Raw genomic sequence first — 24,872 nt, forward strand, 5'->3', positions numbered from 1 at the left:
TAATAAATAAAAGTTTAATAAAACACTAAAGTAAATGTTAGTGTAACACACATTTCAAGAAATGAGCATAAAGTAAATGTTTTTAAGTCATGAATAATGTAAACTAAGCTTTAATGGGTAAAATCCCAGGAAATAAGAAATAGTAACTGAAACAGGCAAGAGTATAAATTCCCCCAGGGTCCTCCAAGTTTGAGAGTATAGGGGCAGAATAAAACTTTAATTCTGAAGCTAGTGACCCTGAAGTTTGAATGCCTTGGCCCCCTCACCTGCCTTACACTGTCCAGGCAAAACAGCCAACCAGAAATTTAAAAAATGGCACTCAATTACCATCCTTTACCTTGCACAAGTTACGTGAATGTCTGGTACTATATTTCCTCATCTGTAAGAAAAAAGGAAGGAGTTGAAATATGATATCCTAAAGTGTATGAGATAAAGATACTGGTAATCAAATATTTCCCTGTTAAAGATGGTGTATTAAAATCTAAAAAGATACACAGAACTTATTAAAAAGACCACTGTCCTTTAAAATCATCTTGGTGGTTTCTTCACATGTATTACCACAGTTCAAAACAAATTTACAACAAAATTCTTTAAAACTGCCTTCAGGGCCCAGCATAGTGGCTCACGCCTGTAATCCCAGCACTTTGGGAGGCCGAGGTGGGCGGATCACGAGGTCAGAGGTTTGAGACCAGCCTGGCCAACATGGTGAGACCCTGTCTCTACTAAAAATACAAAAATTAGCCAGATGTGGTGGCACACACCTGTAGTCCCAGCTACTCAGGAGGCTGAGGCAGGAGAATCGCTTGAACCCGGGAAGCGAAGATTGCAGTGAGCCTAGACTGCGCCACTGTACTCCAGCCTGGGCGACAGAGCAAGGCTCTGTCTCAAAAACAATAACAACAAAAACTGCCTTCAGAACTATATGCAAGCATAGGTACATCCTATTTATTTTATGGTTGCTTTTCTACAAAGAGTTAAACAATACTATCCACATAAATAACTCATCAGACTTGGCTCCAAAACACAATTGCAAAAGACAGAGAATAAAAATGTGTCCCTATTAGATAATTTCAGTATCTACCTAAGTTGTTTTCTTTGGGCAATGATGGCAGCACCATTGGAGTAAGTTTAAAATCTCCATGTTAATTCTTTAAAAACCAGTATTCAGCCAGGCGCGGTGGCTCACACCTATAATCCCAGCACTTTGGGAGGCTGAGGCTGGAAGATCACCTGAGGTCAGGAGTTTGAGACCAGCCTGACCAACATGAAGAAACCCCCGTCTCTACTAAAAATACAAAATTAGCCAGGTGTGGTGGCGCATGCCTGTAGTCCCAGCTACTCGGGAGGCTAAGGCAGGAGAATCGCTTGAACCCAGGAGGCAGAGATTGCAGTGAGCCAAGATCGTGCCATTGCACTCCAGCCTGGGCAACAAGAGCAAAACTCTGTCTCAAACAAACAAAAAAACCCAGTATTCATAGTGTCAACATTTTATAGGTTCTGATACATGTTTAAAAATTATCTTAATCTCCTTCCTCATATCCAAAGCTTACCCCCTAGACTTGGCTAAATGTTCTCTTATCCTAATCTTTATACTCCCTTATCCACCTCTAACTGATAAGTGGAGTGGACCATACTTACTAAGGAGTGGAATCACTGTGTACCCAATGTCACATACAAAAATGCCCCCTCCATCCCCTTACCTCAAATTGAGTAAAGCAGTAGGTCAACCATAGGCAGTCCCATCCATCAGGCTCTGCTATTCTGTGTTCAGGCATAAAATACACACATGTATACATATGATTTCATAGACATGTCAGGACAATGAAATGCATTGTTGGGTAATTTGGAAATCTAAAGCCTAAGAGCTCAGGGAAATTTCACATATATACATTCTCTCCACTTTCTAAAAAATAAATGACATCACCTGTGTGAGTGATAGCTTTAAAGCAAAAACTTCTTACGTTAAATCATTAAATGTTTGCTTCTACTACCCTAATTTCCTGAAGCCACATCTTTTTTTACTTACCAAATACACATGCCTTAAATAAGTAAATTCCTGGCCAGGTTCCTTACTTAGCTCAAAGTTTTAACTTTTTTTTTTTTTAAACATGCACAGTGTTCTGTCCTTTCAGCAGAGCCCTAGGAGCAGCCGAGACCTAGTCTCCTAAATTTTTACAACTCTCCATAGGCATATTTACAAGGTGTTACCTGAAAATACCAACAAGCCACCAGACTCTACATTTGTGTCCAATTCATTAAAAAGAATTTATATTCATTCCACTAGTAAAAATTATTTATTTCTCTGGCTCTGATTTGAAAGGATGTAATAGGTTTGAGTAAACAATAACCATCTCTGGCCTTTTTTCCCCTTCTTTGTAGGCGTTAGCCACTCTACAGGTCTAAACACTTGTTATAGCAAAAGATCTTAGTGCATAAAGTGGATAAGATCTAAAGCACACAAATTTAGTTTTGACTATAATGTACCTCTTGGGATTATGTAAAAGCCACAGCCAACCAGCTCAGCTCCTGGGTATTATTAATAGTAGTAATGAAGTAAAACATTTTGAAACTGGACTCAAATTGTGTTCAGTGTGCTAAACCAGGGATGCTGTGAAATGAATGTAAATTTTAACAAGCCTATTCTGAGCTTTAGACTTCTCATTAGTGCCCCTTTCCCAAGTGTAATGTGCAGAATGAGCCACTAGAGGGCAATCATTTTCTTTAGGAAAAAGATGCTGTTTGAAAGCACTGTACATTCATTTAACTACAATGACACCATGTCTCACACCCAGGAGAATGGATATAATCAAAGGAAAAGGCAATATCAAGTGTTGGAGGGGACAAGGAGCAACTGGAAATCTCATACGTTGCTGATGGAAACATATGGTACCGCCACTTGGATAACAGTTTGCAGTTTCTTAAAAAGTTAAAATCATGTTACAATAAAACCCAGCAATTCCACGTATATGAAACTACCCAAGATAAATGAAAGCATATGGTCAATTAAGATATGTTCATGAACATTCATGGCATCACACATAATAGCCAAAAATTGGAAACAATCCAAACAACCATTATTGGTGAATGAATAAACAAAATGTGATATATGCATATGAGGGAATACTATTCAGCTATAAAAAATTCTACACTATGGATGAAGTGAACCTCAAAAATATTATGCTAAGTGAGAGAAGCCAGATGCAAAAGATTATAGTGTGTGATTCAATTTATATGAAATACCCAGAAAAGACAAATTTATAGACAGAAAGCAGATCAGTGGCTACCTAGGGTGAAGAGAAAGGAGGGGAGGAGTGGGGACTGACTGCAGACGGGCTCATGAGAATTTCAGGGGGCTGATGAAAGTGTTCCAAATCTGGATTATGATGAGGCTGGCACAATGCTACAGGTTTACTGAATCACCATGTACACTTACAGTGGGTGAATTTAATATAAATCATACTTCAATAAAGCTAACAAAAAACACACTGATTTAGCACTGCATTAGAATAGGTACTGGGAAATGAAACAAGTGAAAGAAAGAAAACTAGAGCACTGTGTATTAGAATGTAATACAAATAGCCACTATGTCATTCGGTCCTGAGCTCTGGCTTTTCAGACAGGAAAAAAGCTCACTGTTTGCAAACAGACTAGGGAAATTTAGGAATTTATGATCAGGTAAGAATTTTATTACTTTTGGCCAAAGGCCATTACATTTGTTACATTAAACAGAAACATTTGTTTAAAAAGGAAGGTTGTAAAGTTTCAAGCAGAATGCAATTATTTTCTGACTCTCCATCAGTACTTTGGAGTCATATTTATGAAGGGATTTAAAACACATCAATGTGCTAAGGGTCTGATGTTATATAAAATAACTAATAACTTGAGATATTCAGGGCAAAGAGAGACACTTGAAGTGACAGGCATATCCATACCAAGTAATTTTACATTTCCTGAATTATCCTTTTATAAACTAGTTTAAATTTACTTAAGAAACTTCAGGTATAATAATATATGAGATCAAAAGGCTCGTTCTGGCCTGTAATCCCAGCACTTTGGAAGGCTGAGGCAGGAGGATTGCTTGAGCCCAGCAGTTCATACCAGCCTGGGCAACTTAGCAAGACCTGTCTCTACAAAAATATCAAAATTAGCCGGGCATAGTGGTGCGGGCCTGTAGTGCCTACTACTCAGTAGACAGAGGTGGGAGAACCACTTGAGCCCGGGAGGTCAAGGCTGCAGTGAGTCATGTTCACGTCATTGCACTCCAACCTGGGCAGCAAAGCAAGACCCTGTCTCAAAAAAAAGAAAGCTCTGTTAAGGTCTATAAGCAGCAGTCTCCAACTTTTTTGGCACCAGGGACCAGTTTTGCAGAAGACAATTTTGCCACGGACAGGGCAGGGGTGGGGACAGGTGGTTTGGAGATGAAACTATTCCACCTCAGCTCATCAGGCATTAGATTCTCATAAGGAGATTGCAACCTAGATCCCTCACATGCGCAGTTCACAATAAAGTTTGCTCCCCTATGAGAATCCAATGCTGTCATTGGTCTGACAGGAGGCGGAGCTCAGGCAGTAATGCTCACTGGCCTGCCGCTCACCTCCTGCTGTGCAGCTCCGTTCCCAACAGCCCACGGACCAGTATTGATTTGAGGCCCGCGGACGGGGGCCCCCTGGTCTATGGAACGTCTTCAACACATAAATTTCAGAGGAGGCTAGTGGTACGCAAGAGAAAAATTAGTGAATATTAAGACAAAACTATGTCTTTTCTTTGGCTTCTAGAATGGTAGTGGTTTATGGGGTTATAAAAGACAAGATCATCCAAAGGGCTCTCCCATTACTATTAGTTCCTAGTTCAATTATAAACAATATACTTTTAAAAATGCTTTACTGGGCTCTCAAGAAAGCAGGGACACTGAAAGGCCAATATAAGAGATGGAACCTGAGCAGGAGTGGTAACTAAACAGGAAAACCAAAGTTGCCCTGAGGACAAATGCCATTATCAGCGCTGGGACTGAGAGACCAAGTTCTGGACCCATAGCAAAAGGAGGAGCCAAGAAGAAAGCTAAAATGCCCCAGGTCAGTTTTGTTCCCTAGCCTAGAGACACAAATGTGAAACCTCTCTGAAGGAGCACATTCCCAATTAAAGAACCTCTGGATTCTCAACAGGTTCTACTAAATATATATTTACAAATAAAAATCACCAAACACAGGAAGAATGGCATACCGTAAGGAAAAGTTCAACAGAGACAATAAACAGATTTAGACCCTCAAGGGACTTCAGATATTGGAATTACTGGCTACAGGATATAAAGATAACTATGTATGAAATGCCCAAAGAAATAAAAAAGATAGAAACCAAAGAAACAGAGGAAGTCTAGCCAGAGCAATTAGGCAAGAAAAATAAATAAAAGGCTTCCAAATTGTCGCTCTCCACTGAGAATATAATCTTACATCTAGAAAAGCCTCGACTCTGCCAAAAAAATTGTTAGATTTGGTAAATGAATTCAGTAAAGTTGCAGGACACAAAACTAATATACAAAAATCAGTAGTATTTCTATACACCAACAATGAACTAGTGGAAAAAGAAATCAAGAAAGCAATCCTATTTACAATAGCTCCCCATAAAAATAAAATACATAGGAATAAATTTAACTGAGGAGGTGAAAGATGTCCATAGGAAAACTATAAAACACTGATGAAAGAAACCGAAGAAGTCATAAATAAATGGAAAGACATTCCATGTTTCTAAATCAGAAAAATTACTATTGTGAAAATGACCATAATTCCAAAAGCAATCTACAAATTCAGTGCAATCCCTATCAAAATACCAGTGTCAGTCTTCACAGAAATAGAAAAAAAAAATCTTAAAACACACATGAAAGTACAAAAGACCCTGAATAGTCAAAGCATTCCTGAGCAAAAAGAGTAATGCTGGAGGTATCCATACTACCTGACTTCAAAAGGTACTATAAAACTATAGAAACCCCAACAGCATGGTACTGGCATAATAACAGACACACAGACCAATGGAACGGTAAAGAGAACCCAGAAATAAATTCACATATTTATAGTCAACTGATTTTCAACAAAGTGCCAAGAACATTCAGTAAGGAAAGGACAGTCTCTTCAATAAATAGTGCTGGGAAAACTGGATATCCATGTGCAGAAGAATGAAATTAAACCCCTATCTCTTACCATATACAAAAAGCAAATCAAAATGGAGTAAAGACTTAAATGTACGACTTGAAACTATGAAACTACTAAAAGAAAACATTGGGGAAACACTTCAGGACGCTGTTTTGGTCAAAGATTTTTTGGGTAGGACTTCAAAAGCACCAGAAACAAAAACAAAAATAGACAAATGGAATTACATCAAGCTAAAAAGCTTCTGCACAGCAAAGGAAACAATCAATTGAATGAGGAGACAACACACAGAATGGGAGAAAATAATGTGCAATCTCTCCATCTGACAAGGGATGAATATCCAGAATACACAAGGAATTCAATTCAATAGCAAAACAAAACAAAACAAATAATCTCAGGTCTTACGGGACAATACAGAAAAAAAAAACCACAAATAATCCACTTTAAAAATGGGCAAATGATCTGAATAGACATTTCTCGAAAGACACACAAATTGCCAGCAGGTATATGAAAAAATGCTCTACATCACCAATCATCAGAGAAATATAAATCAAAACCACAACAATATCTTACCCCAGTCAGAATGGCTATTAAGATTAAAAATAACAGATATTGGCAAGGATGCAGAGAAAAAGAAACTCTTATATATTGTTGGTGGGAATGTAAACTAGTACAGTCACTATGGAGATTTCTCAAAAACTAAAACCAGAATTACCATTCGATCAAGCAATCTCATTACTAGGTATCTACCCAAAGGAAAAGAAATCAATACATCAGAGGGATACCTGCACTTGCATGTTTATTGCAGCACTATTCACGATAGCAAAGATATGAAATCAACCTAAGTGTTCACCAGTGCATGAATGGATAAAGAAAATGTGGCATATGTACACAATGGAACGCTATTCAGCCATAAGAAAAAGAATGAAATCATGCCATTTGCAGCAACATGGATGGACTGGAAGTCACTATGTTAGGTGAAATAAGCCAGGCACAAAAGACAAATATCACATGTTCTTACTTACATGTGGGAGCTAAAAAATTTGATCACATGGAGGTAGACAGTGGAAAGATAATAGAGGCTGGGAAGGGTGAGGGCAGGGGATGGGGGAGGATGAAGACAAGTAGGTTAAAGAGTACAAACAGATAGTTGGATATAATTAAATTCAATGTTTGATAGCAGAGTAGGGTGACTACAGTTAAAATCATAGCTGGGTGATGGACACTCTAAATACTCTGACTTGATCACGATACATTATATACATGCAACAAAATTTTACATGCAACCTATCAATATGTACAAATTTTTCTAAAAAGCTCAGCAAACTGGAACTTCCTTGCTCTGATAGAGTAGCAAAACCAAGGAAGATTCAATATTGTAGCACTGTCAATACTCCCTAATTAATCTTTAAATGTGATTCTAGTTGAAAGAAAGAGAAAGAGAGATAGGGAGAGAAAGGAAGCTGGGCACAGCGGCTCAATACCTATAATCCCAGCACTTTGTGAGGCTGAAGCCAGGAGGATCGCTTGATGCCAGGAGTTCAAGACCAGCTGTGCAACATGGCGAGGCCCTGTCTCTACAAAAAATTTAAAAATTAGCTGGGCCTAATGGTGTGCACCTGTGGTCTCAGCTACTTGGGAGGCTGAGGTGGGAGGATCGCTTGAGCCCAGGAGTTTGAGACTACAGTGAGCCATGTTTGTACCACTGCACTCTAGCCTGGGTGACAGAGTGAAACACTGTCTCAAAAAAAAAAAGGGGGGGGGGGGACAGAAAAAGAAATTTCCTACAGCTATTTGCTTTTTATCCCCAAGGAATTTTACAAACTGATTCTCATACTGAATTTAAAAAGCAGGCCAGGCATGGTGGCTCATACCTGTAATCCCAGCACTTTGGGAGGCTGAAGCGAGAGAATTGCTTGAGCCCAGGAGTTCAAGACGAGCCTGGGCAACACAGAAAGGTGGGGTGGAAGAGTGGAGGGAGGGGAGGCAGGTGGGGGTCGTGGGGGTGGTGGATCACCTGAGCCCAGGGAGGCTGAGGCTACAATGAGCCATGATCATACCACTGCACTCCAGCCTGGGCGACAGAGCAAGACCCTGTCTCAGAACAACAACAAAAAAACAAAACCAGAAGGCCAAGAACATTCCTTAAGAAAAATACAAAGGTAAGAGACTACCCTTGTCAGGTATCAAGACATATAATCAAGTTATAACAATTAAATAATGTGCTACTTGGCCCTTGCTTAGGCAAACTGACCAATGGAACAGAACAGGAAGTCCCCAAATAAACATTTGGCTACAATGGCAAATTTCCATGTAAGTAAAGCCTCTGAGGAAAGGATGCATTAGTCAATAAATGGCGCAGAGAAAACTGATTTTCTACATAGTAAAAAAATAAAATTTTAAATCTATATCACACATACACAAATCAATTCCAGGTAGGCTAAAAACTTAACTGAGACACTTTTTTGATTTTCAGAAGCAACATTAAGCAACTATGACCCTGGGATAGGACAAATTTCTTAAAACATAAAAATAACTCACATTTGAAAATATTAAATTTTGTTTACAAAAAAACCCAAAGTGAAAAGCTACAAACTGGATGAAGATATGTGCAAGAACAAAAAAACAACAAAAATATCAATATCCTAAATACAAAAAATTCTTAAATAAGAGCAAAAACAGAAAAATAAAAGACATCAAGACATATTTCACAGAACAGGAATGACTAATAAACATGAAAATGTTTTTAACTTATTAATAACCAGAAAAATGCATTTTTTCTTTTATAGTGAAGTGAGTGCTGTCACATTCATAAGGAAAATGCAATTTAAAGCCACAATAAAATACCATTTTACACCTAACAGACTGGAAAGAATTGGGTCTTATGATAGCAAGTAAATAAGAAACCATACTGTAAAGCAGTGCAACCAGTTTGGGAAACAATTTGGCATTATCTTGTAAAACTGTTAAAAAGCTGATCAGGCACATGCCTTACAAACCACCAACTTTGAATCTAGGTTTATATGCTAAAGAAACTCTTGGACATGAGCACCAAAAAATTGGATATGAATGTTCGTTTCAGCATTGTTTGTAAAAGCAAAAAAAAAAAAGAAAAAGAAAAACTAGACCCAAGAAAATAAATTGTAAAAATAAACCTGTTGAATAAAAACATCAAGTTACATAAGACTACATAAAGAATACTTTGTTGTTGTTTGTTTTTGAGATGGAGTCTTGCTCTGTTGCCCAGGCTGAAGTGCAATGGCGCGATCTCAGCTCACTGGGATTACAGGCGTGAGCCACTGCGCCCCGCCAGGATGATACTATTGTTCACAAAAATAAACAATATATAGCCATGGGACATATGTATGAAAGCAAAAGGGAGGCCAGGTGCGGTGGCTCACACCTGTAATCCCAGAACTTTGGTAGGCCGAGGTGGGCAGATCACAAGGTAAGGAGATCGAGACCATCCTGGCTAACAAAAATACAAAAAATTAGCCGGGCATGGTGGCAGGTGCCTGTAGTACCAGCTACTTGGGAGGCTGAGGCAGGAGAATGGCGTGAACCCGGGGGGTGGAGCTTGCAGTGAGCCGAGATCGCGCCACTGCACTCCAGCCTGGGAGACAGAGCAAGACTCCATCTCAAAAAAAAACCAAAAGGGAAAAAAAAAAAAAAAGAAATGATAGATTCAAGGAGGTGGTTATCCCTAAAGAGTAGGCTGGGGATTGGAATTGAGAAGGAACACAAAGGTAGGGTTAATACTACCAGAAAGGCTCCAGTTCTTAGTGGGTGGCTTCATAGGTATTTTATTATGTCTTCATGTTGCATATATTTTTATGTATGCATCAAATACTACCTATAGAAATGTAGTGACCAGGCCAGGCATGGTGGCTCACGCCTGTAATCCCAGCACTTTAGGAGGCCGAGATGGGCGATCATTTGAGGTTAGGAGTTCAAGACTAGCCTGGCCAACATGGTGAAACCCCATCTCTACTAAAAATACAAAAATTAGCCAGGTGTGGTGGCGTACACCTGTAATCCCAGCAACTCAGGAGGCTGAGGCAAGAAAATCACTTGAACCCAGGAGGCGGAGGTTGCAGTGAGCCAAGATCACACCATTGCACTCCAGCCTGGGCGATAGAGTGAGACTCTGTCTCAAAAAATAAAATAAAAAGAGACTGAGGCAGAAGAATCACTTGAACCCAGGAGGAGGAGGTTGCAGTGAGCTGAGATCATGCTGCTGCCCTCCAGCCTGGGCAACAGAGTGAGACTCTATCTCAAAAAACAACAACAACAACAACAACAAAAGAGAAATGTAGTGACCAGAAATACTTTCATACTGCTAAGAAGAGACTACAAAAAAAGGAAATTATCTTTTCTTAATGTATGCATACTGTATTACCTAGTGAATGCAGAAGTATGTATAACTGATATAGGTGGATCAGTTGAGTTTTTTAGTCACAAAGAATATTAGTCAATCACTAACTTAGTTGTGATCTTCAACTAGTTATTTAATGTCTTTGAATCTATTTTTTTTAACTTTTGAACCTTTTTTTTAACGGTGAAGTATCGAATTACTGTAAAGATGAGAAATGTTATTAAGTGACTGGTACAGGCGATGCATTTTTTTAAATGATAGCTAATACTCCCCATAACTATTACTCATATCTAAGAAACCCCTTATATTCTACTGAACTTAGCCTCAAACCACTAAGATAATGGAAGAGTGACTTGTTAAAAACAACAAAAAACGCACCAGAATTTCTGCATTCAAATAAGGTTGCCTCTCAAAGAGACTATACACTTCTTTCACTGACCTTGCCATTGCTCAGGATTTTAGAAATATTTCATTCAAACTGTTTAGTGTAGAAAACATTTTTAACAGTAGATGAAAAACCTCACTTCTTTGAAAGTAATTTTACCTATGAAAATAGACATGAAATATTTTCAATCATGTTTGATGAATAATCAAGTTAAGATTTTGGTCAAGATTAACATATGACTATGATGAGACTAATTCTTTTGAGTGACTTACAAATGATCTCTTCAGCCTATTTTCAAAGATGAGTTTCAAAAGAAGTTTTAGCAATGGCAACCTTAATTTTTTTAAAAAGCTACAACTTTGCAAGGTTTCTACTTGGAAGGACAACAGTCATCCTAATGCATATTCTCATTTCTATATAGTACAAGTCTGCAATTACTGAAGAGACAACTGCTTAAGATCAGTGAAACTACTTACATCAATTACCTTCAACCTTTAATTTTCGTAAGGGAAAACGAAAAGCTTTCTAAAATTTTCAGTTAAACATAAAGATCCTTCATATAAGGAGAAAAATATAGCCAACCTACTCAATTTTGTATTTGAGGAATGGAGAATAAACAATTACACAGTTTTGACAGGATCCCATAACAGCAATCAAATAATGATGAGAAGCAGTTACACAGGCCTTTTAGAGAGAAGTTTGTGCTAATAGAAATATGCAATGTATTTTAATTAAATAAATAGCACTGATGTGACCCCAACTTTTTGATATCCATAGTTGGTGATATATATGACCACTTATTACATTGATTTGCTGGAGTATTATAACACAAATTTATAAATGGTTTTAAGAAAATATTATAGAGAAGTTTTACTGACACTTGGAATTTTACATGAAGGGGAAAGAGACATAGCCAATGGCATCCCAGTAATAATTTCTTTACACATCTGATACGAGAAACCACAGAAACATTCTTAACTGATACAACATGAATTAGATTCTAAAGGCATTCTTTAAGACATAGAGAAAAAAGAAACAAAGAAAATTCTCAAGTTTACCATTTACAAGAATAGTTTATGCAATTTCAAGAAGTCCTTACCAAGGCATTCAACAGCACTGTAAGTTCAAAGTTCATTTGGGAATTAAAAGAATGAATAAAATACTCCTTAGAGGGAGTACAAAGCTTATTCAAACATTTTAGAAATAATCAATTAATTACAGAAGAATACAGTGAAATCTGTCAAAAACAATGTCAAGTAACTTTTTAAAGTGGCAACACAATATAGTAAAGCAATGGCTTTAATGACTAAATGAAAGAATCACAAAGCACCTAGAAATATTTATTGAAGAAATAATAAACAAATTTTCATGATTTCTTTTGTCCATTTGCAATTTCAGTATTTTAGCTCTATTTCATATTTTTTGGTAGGTGCTGTTAACATATGAGGTTAAAGTGGTAAGTCTCACAATAAAGTAGCCATCTTCTTTGAATATTTCATCTCTTCATTTCTATGAATATAATCATCTTTCAGCTGCATGATTCCTTCAGCCTGATTCTCATTTCATGTCTCAATAAACGTGTTTTTGCCTGATAAAGAAAACTGTGCACATATTGATTCTGCTTTTTTATCTTTTTTTTTTTTTTTTCTGAGATGGAGTTTCACTCTTGTTTCACCGCTGGAGTGCGATGGCTCAACCTCGGCTCATTGCAACCTCCACCTCCTGGGTTCAAGCAATTCTCCTGCCTCAGCCTCCTGAGTAGCTGGAATTACAGGTATGCGCCACCACGCCTGGCTAATTTTTGTACTTTTAGTAGAGACAGGGTTTCACCATGTTGGTCAGGCTGGTCTCGAACACCTGATCTCAGGTGGTCCACCCACCTCGGCCTCCCAAAGTGCTGGGATCACAGGCGTGAGCCACCATGCCTGGCCTATTTATCTTTTCATACTGCTGTCAGGTCCTTCAAGGCTATGCTTCTGATTGCCCACACACTTTACTTCTGAGTATTTCATATTTTGCGGGTAGGTAGGGTACCAACTTAGTATGTTAGATAACCACTGTATAGTAAAAACCAGAAATGAAAATATAATAACCCTTATAACTCCTTACATATAAGAAAGACAGAAATACATCAAAGAAAAAACATTTTAAATAATCTCAGGAAACAATAACAAGATCCTCTCCCCGAAAATAAATATAACAAACATATTAGTAACCATAGCTACACAAACACTGTAATATAAGAACTCCATTAGACATAAGAAATAGACATTGAAGCCAGGTTTTGACACTTATTCTCCACATCCAGCCAGTTGTCACCAGTCTAGTAAGTGCTACAGGGTTAACTGCCTCTGGACTGACTGAAATATGGTTGTATTTACACAAAAGAACACTGGTTCAGATCCAGCAATGACTTATGAACTTGCCCATAGGTAGAAAAAAATAGCTTACTGGATTTATATCTGCTTCATAAGAGACTTTTATCTGCCAGCCTGACCCCTCTTAAAACTTTTTTTTTTCTTTTTTGGTTTGATATACTCAATAGGCACTGGCTTTTTTTTGTGATGTGGCTTTTTTTGTGATGTGGCTTTCCACACTATTGTAGAAGTCCAGAATCCCATTTAATAAGATGCATGAGCTATTAGTCAATGAACTTTAGGGCTGGATGGATCAACGAAGTGTTTTTCACTGCCCCAGCTTCCTTATGAACCAGATTACTGACCAGCGGTGAACTACAATAAATTCGAAGACACAACTAACAAAAACTTAGGAAGACCTGGAAGAGAGGTGCCAAACTGCACTGCAAATACAAAATAAAATATTTTCATGTTCTTGATAAATATTTATAAAAAAATATACATATAATGAATAGGCCATTTTATAATGCTAGTTAAAACTTTGAAGAGCTGTTAAATCTGTAGGTCCATCAATATCCTGGCTTCAAATTAATATGTAGAAATATTTTTAATTAAATTTCAATAAATACACCAGAGGGATTTAAATATGATAAAAACAGTAATTTCAATCTCTGTTTTTACCAACAATATGTTTAATTAGTTCGTGATGGGCTTGAACTAATCAATAAACTACAGTCTACAAAAAGGTTTTTGTAAAAATGCATTCATTTCTGATAATAAATAAATGCAGATTGAGTCTGTACAGTCAGAAAAACCAGGATGGTGGCAAAGAGCAAAACAGAGAGATGATAAATCTTGGATCCAAAATCAAATGATCAAAGAAGACAGTTAAAGATATTTTCAGACTGCCCACATTAGAGTCATGTAATCTGCATCATTCTTTCTCAAGGTCTCTCAATTGGGCACCAGAATAACATCAGATCTAAAACCTTGTTCAATATTTCCTCTGGTTCACCTTTTGATTATGTAACAAATACTTTTTGCAAAAGATGAAAAAATAAAACTGTAAAATCATTTGGATAGAGTTAGCCCAGCTAGGTCTTTTGGTGTCCTAGCACTTCAAACTGAAATTAAAGGCTTCTTACAGCCTATAAGCTTCTGAAAATGCAGCTAAGTGGCACTCAAAAAGACAGAACATTTTTTCTACTTCCGTAAATATAAAAGAAATTGAAAAATCACCACCTAGAAAAAAAAAGCTAGGCATAAATTCATCAGCACCAAGTAGAAATGATCTTCAAAAGGGGCAAGTCTCTTATGTATCCTTGTGTTAATGAATAGGTACTAATCTCTCCTCTAGGAAAAACCCACTGCCTGACGTTAACATCTTTAGGCAAAAGAAAAGGCAAAACTCAACAAATTACATTTTGATTCATCCAAATAGAGAGAGAGAGAGAGATTTCAAGATTTTTGGCACTACTTTAAGCATTTTTCAGGGTAGGTATGATTTTAAGTTCGACTATCTTCTTCTCTACTCCATTATTTGCAAAAGCAGGAAGTATCAAATTTAACTCTATTACTAATAATTCTTCAGGTATCATTCCAAAAGTTGTACTTAGTCACAATACAACAGTTAACATTTAAATAAGACTCTAGTTGCAGTAAAAAGTGTTGAAAGGTGGTCATATCAAAATCTTGGTTTTCTTTTGTACCTATCAGATATGACTAAATTGTTGGTGGCCAGAACTCAAATCACATACAGTCAACCACATTATTGGATCCATGACCTACATCTCGAATTTGGCTAGTTAAACAGGAACACACAGCTACTCCTGCTCCAGCTCTGCAGTGAGACACAGATCCAACAAGCTCCCACCTGAAAAGATGGAGAAGAAAAAATGTTACAAAGCATAATTTACTTTACTCAAAATACTAACCAAAGACAAAAATTCCCTATGTGAGACTGGTTTTGTAGGACGGCAAGCTTCCAGTGGGAGATAAGATATCCCAAAGCTTAGTATTAACTACGACTAGCAACATTTTAACACTCTGAAGTAATCTACTATTATACCAGAAGATAATATAAAGCACGGAGACAACATGTAAATTACCTATTCAGCACTGGATCAAACGCTTCTACTGTATTTAAGTATGCATTGCCATTATGACCACCAACTGCAAAGATTTTGCCCATCACTGTTGCAATTCCCACTCCACCTCTGGGAGTAGTAAGTGCTGCCACATAATCCCACTTGTTGCTTCGGGGGTCATACCGCTCAACTGAACTCAGAGGAGAATTATCATCAAAACCACCTATGTAAAGAAATATTTTAAAAACAGCATTACATTCCTTAGAAATTAACTACTAAATTTCAATTCAATGGCTTTTACAACCCAATCTTTTAAAATCATTTTAGAATGGTTTAGAGAAAATTTAAAAAAAAAATTCATCCCAATACCTGTCTACCACCACCACCAACTACCATTAGATGTTGTCTACAATTCCACATTAGGTAAGTGACATTTTCCTCAATACTAGGATTAAAGATCTTGTAAGTAGGAAAAAACTGGAGTCCCTGTATCTAAGCATATAATTTAGAGAAAAAGAAAAAAAAAACACAAACATTCATAAATTTGTCCTTAGCCGTCTAGAGACAAGCAAGACAGTACTGAGATTCCTTCTCTGTGTATTATATCTTAAACAGTAAGAAGGCATAAGAAAGGAATAAACTGAATCATGATTCATCCAGATAAAAGTTAAAGTTTTCCAATTGTTTCCCTTAATACTATAATTGCCATCATAATTACAGAAATGGTGGACTATGACTGAATTCTCACCAATTTTTGTCATAACAACATTTTCCTGCTACATATTCCAGAAGATAGCAGTCCTTTCTATAGCTCATTCTAGCAATGTACTTAATCTGTTCCTGAGGTTATAGAGACTGTTATTTCAACAGTGCTCCTTCCTTTAAAAACAAGTGTCTCTTTTTGAGCTCCAAGTCTAAATGAATATAATAGCTTTCTTTGGTGACAGCCTAATTTACTGAGAATAGAAAGTATTGATATTATGATCAATCTATATAAAAACAAGGTCAGAGGCCGGGCGCGGTGGCTCATGCCTGTAATCCCAGCACTTTGGGAGGCCAAGGGGGGCTGATCACGAGGTCAGGAGATCGAGACCATCCTGGCTAACACGGTGAAACCCCGTCTCTACTAAAAATACAAAAAAATTAGCTGGGCATGGTGGCAGGCGCCTGTAGTCCCAGCTACTCGGGAGGCTGAGGCAGGACAATGGAGTGAACCTGGGAGGCGGACGCTTGCAGTGAGCCGAGATTGTGCCACTGCACTCCAGCCTGGGCGACAGAGCAAGACTCTGTCTCAAAAAAAAAAAAAAAAAAAAGGTCAGAAAAAAAAATTCAAGTCAACCTCTCTAATGGGTTTAATTTTATTAAATCAATTAAAATGAAATTCACCAATTTTATCTGCATTCTTTCCATGAATTCTGACAAATGTATAGTGTCATTACCATTACAACCATTATATAAAACATTTTTTCATTATAATAAAGGGTTTGGTTTTAATTATTGCTCATGCTAATGTAGATTAAGGGTTTTTTTTAATTTTTGTTTTGTTTTGTTTTGAGACAGGGTCTGACTGTTGCCCAGACTGAAGTGCAGTAACACAATCACAGCTCACTGCACTCTCAACCTCCTGGGCTCAAGTGATCCTCCCACCTCAGCCTCCTAAGTAGCTGGAACTATAGGCATATGCCACCACTCCTGGCTAATTTTTTTTTTTTTAAATAGAGATGAGGTCTCAACTATGTTGCTCAGTCTGGTTTTGAACTCCTGGCCTCAAGTGATCCTCCTGCCTCGGCCTCCCAAAGTGCTGGGATTACAGGGGTAATCCCTGCACCTGGCCAAGTTTTTGATAGCTATATTTTCCATAGTCTTCTTTTTCACTAGTTCCCTATCATTTCCCCAGATAATGCATAAAAATGTATTATAACAAAGAATTCAAACCAGGGATAGAAAAAGCAAAATGCAATTAGGATGTTAGACATGCCCACACCTTCAATTTTTTCTTATTCAAATCAGTTGTACCTGTTTTAAGTAGAACCTGAATGACCAAGAAGATTTTTTTAATGTTCAACCTGAATCATTCTTATTTTTACCATGTCTATTCTAATTATAAGGGTCCAAAAGATTTAAAAAGTAACAGCAACAATGTTATTCCTGTCGACATATAACACATGTCAATGCCTGTGGTAGACAGGGAGCTGTGAGAGGTAGCAATGATGTAACATAAGAACTTTGGATTCACAGATCCAAGTTCAAATTCCAGCTTTGCCACTTATTTATGCATGTGAACATGAGTAAATTATTCATTCTCTCTGAGTCTCTTGACTACATTACAGAGCTGTTGTGATAATCAGGCAAGATGTAGAGGTAAATTATGTTACTTCCCTTCTTCTTTAATACACATGAGCACTGAAAGATTCAGCATTACTTCTGCTACTTATAAGAGAACGCTGTATTGTTAGCATATAAATATCTATAAGAAATATGTTAAGTAACACAAACAATTTACATCAACATATATAAGCAAATGTGACCTTTGCTAGTGACAACCTCTCTGAATTCATTTCCTCCTCTATAAAGGAAGGTATTACTAATCACAATGTAGCTAATCATGTATTGGGGAACTACAAAGTGCCGGAAACACTATGAGATGCTTAACATGTATTATCTCTTATTCTTAAAATGATTCTGAAAGATAGACATTATTCCCATTTCATAATCATTTAAAGCCTTGCTACTGGAAGTGTGTTGTGTGAACCTGAAACTGCATCACTATAACTTGAGAACTGTTTGAAACACAGAAACTAGGCCCCTCCTTTGCAATATAACAAGATCTCCAGATTATTCATATGCACATTACGGTCTGAGAAACCACTGATCTAATGTTCCTCCCAACTCTGCAATTCAGTAAGTCAAAAAGCAATATAGATCAATTACTGAACACTACAGCCAGGGCAAGCCTTGCAGTCCCCAAGTGGTGTGCATTCGTTCCCACAGCCCCACCAGGAAGCAACGTGCCTGCAGCCCTGAGCCGGATGACCTGGGGACCAGCAGGGCAGCCATGGTGAGGAGAGTGAGGATGCGGGGGCAGCTCCTGCCAAGAAGGCCCCGGCCAGACAAGACAAGCCCAAGACGCTGCCCTTCTTGCTGCTGGGCAGTTGGTCAGTATCCAGAGCAACGAGGCTGTGGCCCTACTCAAGACTCATGGCCTGTAACATGTCCATGGGCTTTGGTGAGAGTTGGAAGAAGCACCTCAATGGAATTCGGGAAACGTTATTTTATCAAGATAAAAGGATTTGTCGCAGAAGAAAGGAAACATTACACTGTTTATCCACCCCCACACTAAGTCTTCACCTGGACCCAGATGTGTGACATAAGAGATGTGAAGATTGTCATCCCAGGACAGGACTCATATCAGAGACCGAATCAAGTTCATGGGCTGCTTTAGTGCTCAAAGACCTGTTCCACCTCTGCCTGGTTTGGAAAACATTTATAAAGAGCCATCTACAGATATGGTTTTATTCATCCTGGTCATGGAGATTTATCTGGGTGGGCCAAATAAGGTGTTCTCCTACTCCAGGCTGTCCTCACTGTTCTGCCCCATCAAGCCAATTTTCATAAGGAAAGAGGAGGCTGGGAGCAATTTACCAATGCGGTTGTGTCCTGGCTAAATCAGAACTCGAATGGCCTTGTCTTTCTGCTCTGGGGCTGTTATGCTAAGAAGAAGGGCAGTGCCATGCACAGGAAGCAGCACCATGTGCTGCAGAAGGCTCATTCCTTCCCGTGTACAGAGGGTTCTTTGGATGTAGACAATTTTCTAAGACCAATGAGCTCCTGCAGATGTCTAGCAAGAAGCCCACTGACTGGAAGGAGCTATGATCCTGAGCTGAGGAGTAGTCTGTCTCCATTGGTGGTTATTGGGAAGCTGTTGTTAAAGTATTTGTCACTTACAAAATCAAACTGAAAATTTTCCTATTAATTCTTAAATACTCTACATAAGGGGTAAAGCTTCCATAAAGCAGCCATGAACCAGGTTGCCCAGAAATGGCAGCTTTATATAGCCACACATAGCAAAGACTATCCTTTGGCCAAATGTCTCTACAACATGGCTTCAGCCTAAAATATGCTAACTTCTCAGAAGACAGATGAAGTCAAATGCTCACTTGGCTCTCTTTACCCCACACCCCCCGCCCCTTACCTTTATGGTTAAAGGGGGAAGATATATACCTTCTGGGTAAAACCATAGTTTGATGCCTGCTGTTACTTGGTTTTGCCTAGTTAGACTTTCAACTACAAGGTGTTTTAGGGGGTGTTTTTGTGTAGAAAGGCCCCCTTTTCCCAGCCTGGCAGGCATTCCAGTCTCTGCCAAGTACACTTATACTCCCTTGATCTTTCAAGGGGCCTTCAGGTCCTTCCTTGAGGGAACTATGAGGGTTTTGCAGGTTTCTAGAAATCTGGCCGTGAAATTAGGGCTCAATTTTCTGATTGTAGTAAAGGTGAAGACTCCTAAGGAACAGCCCTTGGTGTTGGCCTTAACAGACAGACAAGGGCTGAGGGATGTGAACTGAGTCTTGTTATTCTTTCGGCGTTTCGTGGAATAAGCAGTGAAATTTAGACAAGAAAGAATAGAAAAGAGAATTCTTCTTTAATGGGGGGAGGTGATTTTCTCCTAGGGTTATCCTGAGTTGGGGTTTTTAAGATAGCACAAACTGCTGCATGCTGTTTTTTATGGACTGAAATCACTTTATAATATTTTTTTCTGCAACACTGGAGATTTTTATTTTTTAAAAGATATATATATGTGTATATATATGTGTGTATATATATGTGTATATATATACGTATATATATGTGTATATATATATACGTATATATATGTGTATATATATATACACATGTGTATATATATACACACACATATATATATCCTTTTTTAAGACACAATCTTTATTGGGTCTGTACCTTCATCCTTGATCTTGTTAGCAATGCCTTTTTTTTGCTGTTAGGTGGGTTAAAGCGTTAAACCTGCATGGGGTTTGGTAATAAAAGATTGTTAAAGTAAAAAAAAAAAAAGCAATATAAACATTGACATGACCTTTATTTATATGAAATACCTAGGCCAGGTGTGGTGGCTCATGCCTGTAATCCCAGCACTTTGGGAGGCCAAGGCAGGAAGATCACTTGAGGTCAGGAGTTCAAGATCAGCCTGGCAAACACAATGAAACCCTGTCTTTACTAAAAATACAAAAATTAGCTGGGCACGGTGGCACACACCTGTAATCCCAGTTACTCAGAAGGCTGAGGCAGGAGAATTGCTTGAACATGGGAGGCAGAGGTTGCAGTGAGCTGAGATCATACCACTGCACTCCAGCCTGGGTGACAGAGCAAAACTCTATCTCAAAAATAAATAAATAAATACCTACTGGCTTACTTGAAGTATTCAACATAATTTCCCTTGAAATGAGGTTGAGAAAAACAAATCTTAGACCTTTTAAAATTTATTGTAGCAAAGCACATTCAATCTGTGTCCTTCCATTTAAAAACATATACCTTATTTAAATGTAATCCCCTTCTTTAAATAAATTTGTTACTCTTAGAAAAATAAGGCTGTACATGTTTTAAACATGAAAGATGAAGATTTAAACAAAAATTATGAATGTGACCTTAACAATTCAGCTAGGCATGATGGCCCATGCCTGTAATCCCAGCACTCTGGGAGGGCAAGGCAGGAGGATCACCTAAGGCCAGTTGTTCATGACCAGCCTGGGCAACACAGCAAGAACCCATCTCTACAAAAAACAGAAGAAAACTGGCTGGGTGTGATAGCATGGGCCTCTAGTCCTAGCTACTTGAGAGGCTGAGGCAGGAGGATCATGTGAGTCCAGGAGTTCAAGGCTGCAGTGAGCTACGATTGTGCCACCGCACTTCAGCCTGGGCAACAGAAAGACACTGTCTCCCTCTGAAAAAAAAAAAAAAAAAAAAAAAAAAGAATTCAAAAGCATCAGACTGAACATGTACAATTCTCTGTTAATTATAAACAAAATTTTGTAAGAAAGAATTCAAAAGCATATTTCAGGACCGATTCTACTTAAGGCTAAATGCAATGTAATTTTTGTTACTCTGTTATATGACACTTGTCATTGTATATACTGATATATTAGAGAAATACCCATTTACTCACCAACTACGTATAAGCAACCATGAAGCTTGCTAACTCCATTGCCCGCTCTTCGTTGACCCATTTCTTTAACTTCTATCCACTTATCCAGATGTGGATCATATCTCTCCACACTAGATAAAGAAGCCATTCCATCATTGCCACCTACTGCATAAACATGGTTCTAAATGAAGAGAGTCAAACAAAACACATTAGATTTTGAATTTATTTATATATTGTTTTAATGGTAAATTAGAATGTACAAGGCAGTATTTCAGGAAATAATATGATATATAATATCTTCATACTGGTGATGATATATTGGACCTTTCCTTATTTTGGTTATGAATGTAATGCAATGTAATTTAATGACAAGTTGCCATATAACTTACTACTAGAGCAACAGAGCCAACTCCTCCACGGGGAGTATTCATTGGTGCCACTGTACTCCACTGATCAGATTCTATGTCATATCTCTCCACATCATTGAAGCAAGTATTGTCATCTAACCCTCCAATTGCATAAATTGGGCCTCCTAAGGAAGCCAAGGCAATTCCTCGCCTGCAAAGACAATAAAACATACTTTAACAAATGGGTTTGTTTCCAGGAAAAAAAGTCATATAAAAAATTGTGCTAATGCAAATCATTTATCATGTTAACCTTCAAACAGTATAGTTTGTTTCCATTATTTTTAGATCTATCAAAGCTTTTGACTAGATGGCTACAGAATTGCCAAACTGTGCAACTCTATGTGAATACTGCCCCCTAAAGTTGTACAGTGCATAGCCTACACAGGCTACTTTAAACTCAAAACAATAAAATATAACCCAACAAAATAGTATAAAAGAGTTCAAAATATTCAATTAGTGCACACACAGCGGCATAACTGAGAGGTTAATGAGTTGACAGAGAAGTTCTGCAGCGGAGGTCAGAAGCCAATCTCACTTACAAATCCATGCAATTACAGAGCTCATTTTGTTGCAGGGTTTCATTATACCACACAAAAGAGTATTAAATTTTATATTACAAGTTTTATGTCACGTTGCTTTATTTCTGAAGCGTATTTATTTCTCTCTAAAAGTAAGAGACTTAGCCCATGTTAAAAACTGATTTAACAGTGATCAAAAAAAAAAAACTCAATTTCTTAAAAAACACACTGCACCAATCAAAAGTTGAACTATTATCAAACTATTATTTTGTCACTAGCTTGGATAATTTATAAACCTCTACTATCTTGTGTCTCATCTGAGACACAGCTGGATATTAATGAGTTAATACATGTAAAGCACTAAGAACAATGTCTGGCCCATATTTAGTTCTATGAAGTATTAGCTTTTATTATTATTGGAGAAAGCAGCTGCTTCACTGAGATTCTAACTCTAAATTTACCAGAGAGTATCCAACAAAAGAATTCTTAAGGATAATGTTATCATTCACTTTCAGGCTCCTCAACCTCTTTTCTCTTGGGTATAAAGCTATGACTTACCAAATACTGTGCTGATAAAAATGTTCAGGTGTGTGAGAACAAGTACATGTGTTCTCTAGAATGTAACGATGTTAGGTCAGGGAAATAAAGTAAGTATGCCTCATAATTGTCCCTCCCCTTAAAGGACAAAAGCAGACAACATCATTGGCTTATTTCCTACTCCTCAAAACTCTCTTGGTTTTCATAACATCATACGTTTTAGTCCACTCCTACGTCTCTGGCTAGTGCTTTTCAGCTTCATCAGTGCCTTCTTTACTCCATCATTAAATTATAAAGTTCCCTAAGGGTCACTCTACACTTTCTCTCCCTAAGCATATCCCATTCTTTCCACAGATTTGTGATAATTCAAATATATATTTTCAGACATATACCCAATTTCTACCTCAAATCTGTCTTGCTGGCTCTTCAACCTTAACTTTAATCTGAAATGAAACTCACTGCCCACCTCGCTGTGGTAGGCAGAATTTTAAGATACTCCTCATCCCCCATGACCTTCATCCCCTGGTGTTACTCTCATGACTATGCTACATTATATGGCAAAAGGGAGGTGACCTTGGCGGGCCTAATCTAATCAAACAAACCTTCAAAAGCAGAGAGGTTTCTCCAGCTGATTGTCAGAAATTCAAAAAACCAAGTGAATGCAGTGTGCCGTTGCTTGTTTGAAGGTGGGGGGGAACATGTGGGAAGGATCTGGCAGTGACTTGTAGCCAACAGCCAATAAAAATGAGAAACAGTCCTATAGCCACAAGGAACTGAATTCTATCAATAACCTAAATGGCCCCGGAAGTGGCTTCTTCCCCAGTGCCTCCAGACAAAAGCCTAGCCCAATCTCTTGATTCTGGCCTTGTGGGACCCTAAGTAGAAAGCCTAGCAAAACCTGCATGACTTTTGAACTGTGAGCTAATAAATGGGTGCTATTTTAAGCTGCTAAATTGGGGGCAATTTGTTACATGGACATAGAAAATTAATACACCCCCATCACAAAACAAACAAAAATTTTATCCCATTCACCATGTTGTTTTCCTAATTCAGAACTCATACCATTATCCATCCAGTTGCTTAAGGCAGAAACCGAAGAATCATCTTTGCCTCTACCTAACTGTTCTTTCTAATTATCATAAAGTCTTTTTGACCATACACCTCTGAACTATCTTTCAAATATGTCCTCTTTTCTCTATCTCAATTTCTATCAGTATAGTCTAAGCCACCATTATTTCTTTACATCAAGGGATGAAGAATTACAATAACCCTTTTTGGTCTGTCAGACTGTTTTCACTCTGGTCATCCTCAAATCCCTTCTCCATTTTGTATGCAGAAGTTCTCTGAAAAGAGAAATCTGATCCTATAATTCCCCTATTATTTAAATAAAAATATAAAATGTATATTTACTATACATGCATATTAAATATATATGTTTAATTCAAAGCCCATCAGATAAAATATCCTTGGCAAACTTGAAAGGCCTTCATCCTTTACTTACTCTTTCTGCCTCATTTCTAGACACTCTTCCCCTTAATCTTCCAACTACATTGGACCTCTTTCATGCTCTTTGCTCTCTTTCATCGCCTGGTTTTTGAAGGCTCTTCATCTCCCTCCACTTACCACTCTTACCCCACCTATAATAACTTAATCAGGCTAAATTCTGCAGTTCCTTCAGATCATAATAAATGGGACGTCATTAAGATGTTCTCCACTCCTCAAGCACCCTTTACTCACCCCATGCTAATATTATTGCCCTTATGTCATTATTTGTTATCTTCTCTTCTACAATGTAAGCTATACAGAGGCAGAGACACTGGCTATATTTTTTACTGCTGGTAGCAAAAAACAAAGTGGTATCTTTACCACTTGGTGTGTCTTGTGGTGGGCATTTAAAACTTTTTTTTAATAA

At 37.8% G+C, this 24,872-nt stretch overlaps 1 protein-coding gene and 1 pseudogene across 3 annotated transcripts in view; one reads left to right on the forward strand and one right to left on the reverse strand.

Annotated features, from left to right (window-relative positions):
• Positions 1–12,185: 12,185 nt before the first annotated feature.
• Positions 12,186–24,872, reverse strand: part of KLHL8 (kelch like family member 8) — a 59,791-nt gene continuing 47,104 nt past the window's right edge. For 2 of the 3 annotated variants that reach the window (XM_517329.9, XM_016951845.3), the window contains 4 exons: positions 21,888–22,056; positions 21,520–21,679; positions 15,366–15,567; positions 12,186–15,130 (listed from right to left, as the gene is read on the reverse strand). In XM_517329.9, the coding sequence (XP_517329.2) occupies positions 15,007–15,130; positions 15,366–15,567; positions 21,520–21,679; positions 21,888–22,056 (655 nt within the window). In that variant the 3' untranslated portion in view covers positions 12,186–15,006. The remainder of the gene's footprint in view (positions 15,131–15,365; positions 15,568–21,519; positions 21,680–21,887; positions 22,057–24,872) is intronic. The other variant, XM_009448002.3, reaches the window with a different exon arrangement.
• Positions 18,381–19,306, forward strand: LOC104006157 (uracil-DNA glycosylase-like; annotated as a pseudogene).

The sequence above is a fragment of the Pan troglodytes genome, chromosome 3 (assembly GCF_028858775.2).
Source record: "Pan troglodytes isolate AG18354 chromosome 3, NHGRI_mPanTro3-v2.0_pri, whole genome shotgun sequence".
Classification (NCBI taxonomy): domain Eukaryota; kingdom Metazoa; phylum Chordata; class Mammalia; order Primates; family Hominidae; genus Pan; species Pan troglodytes.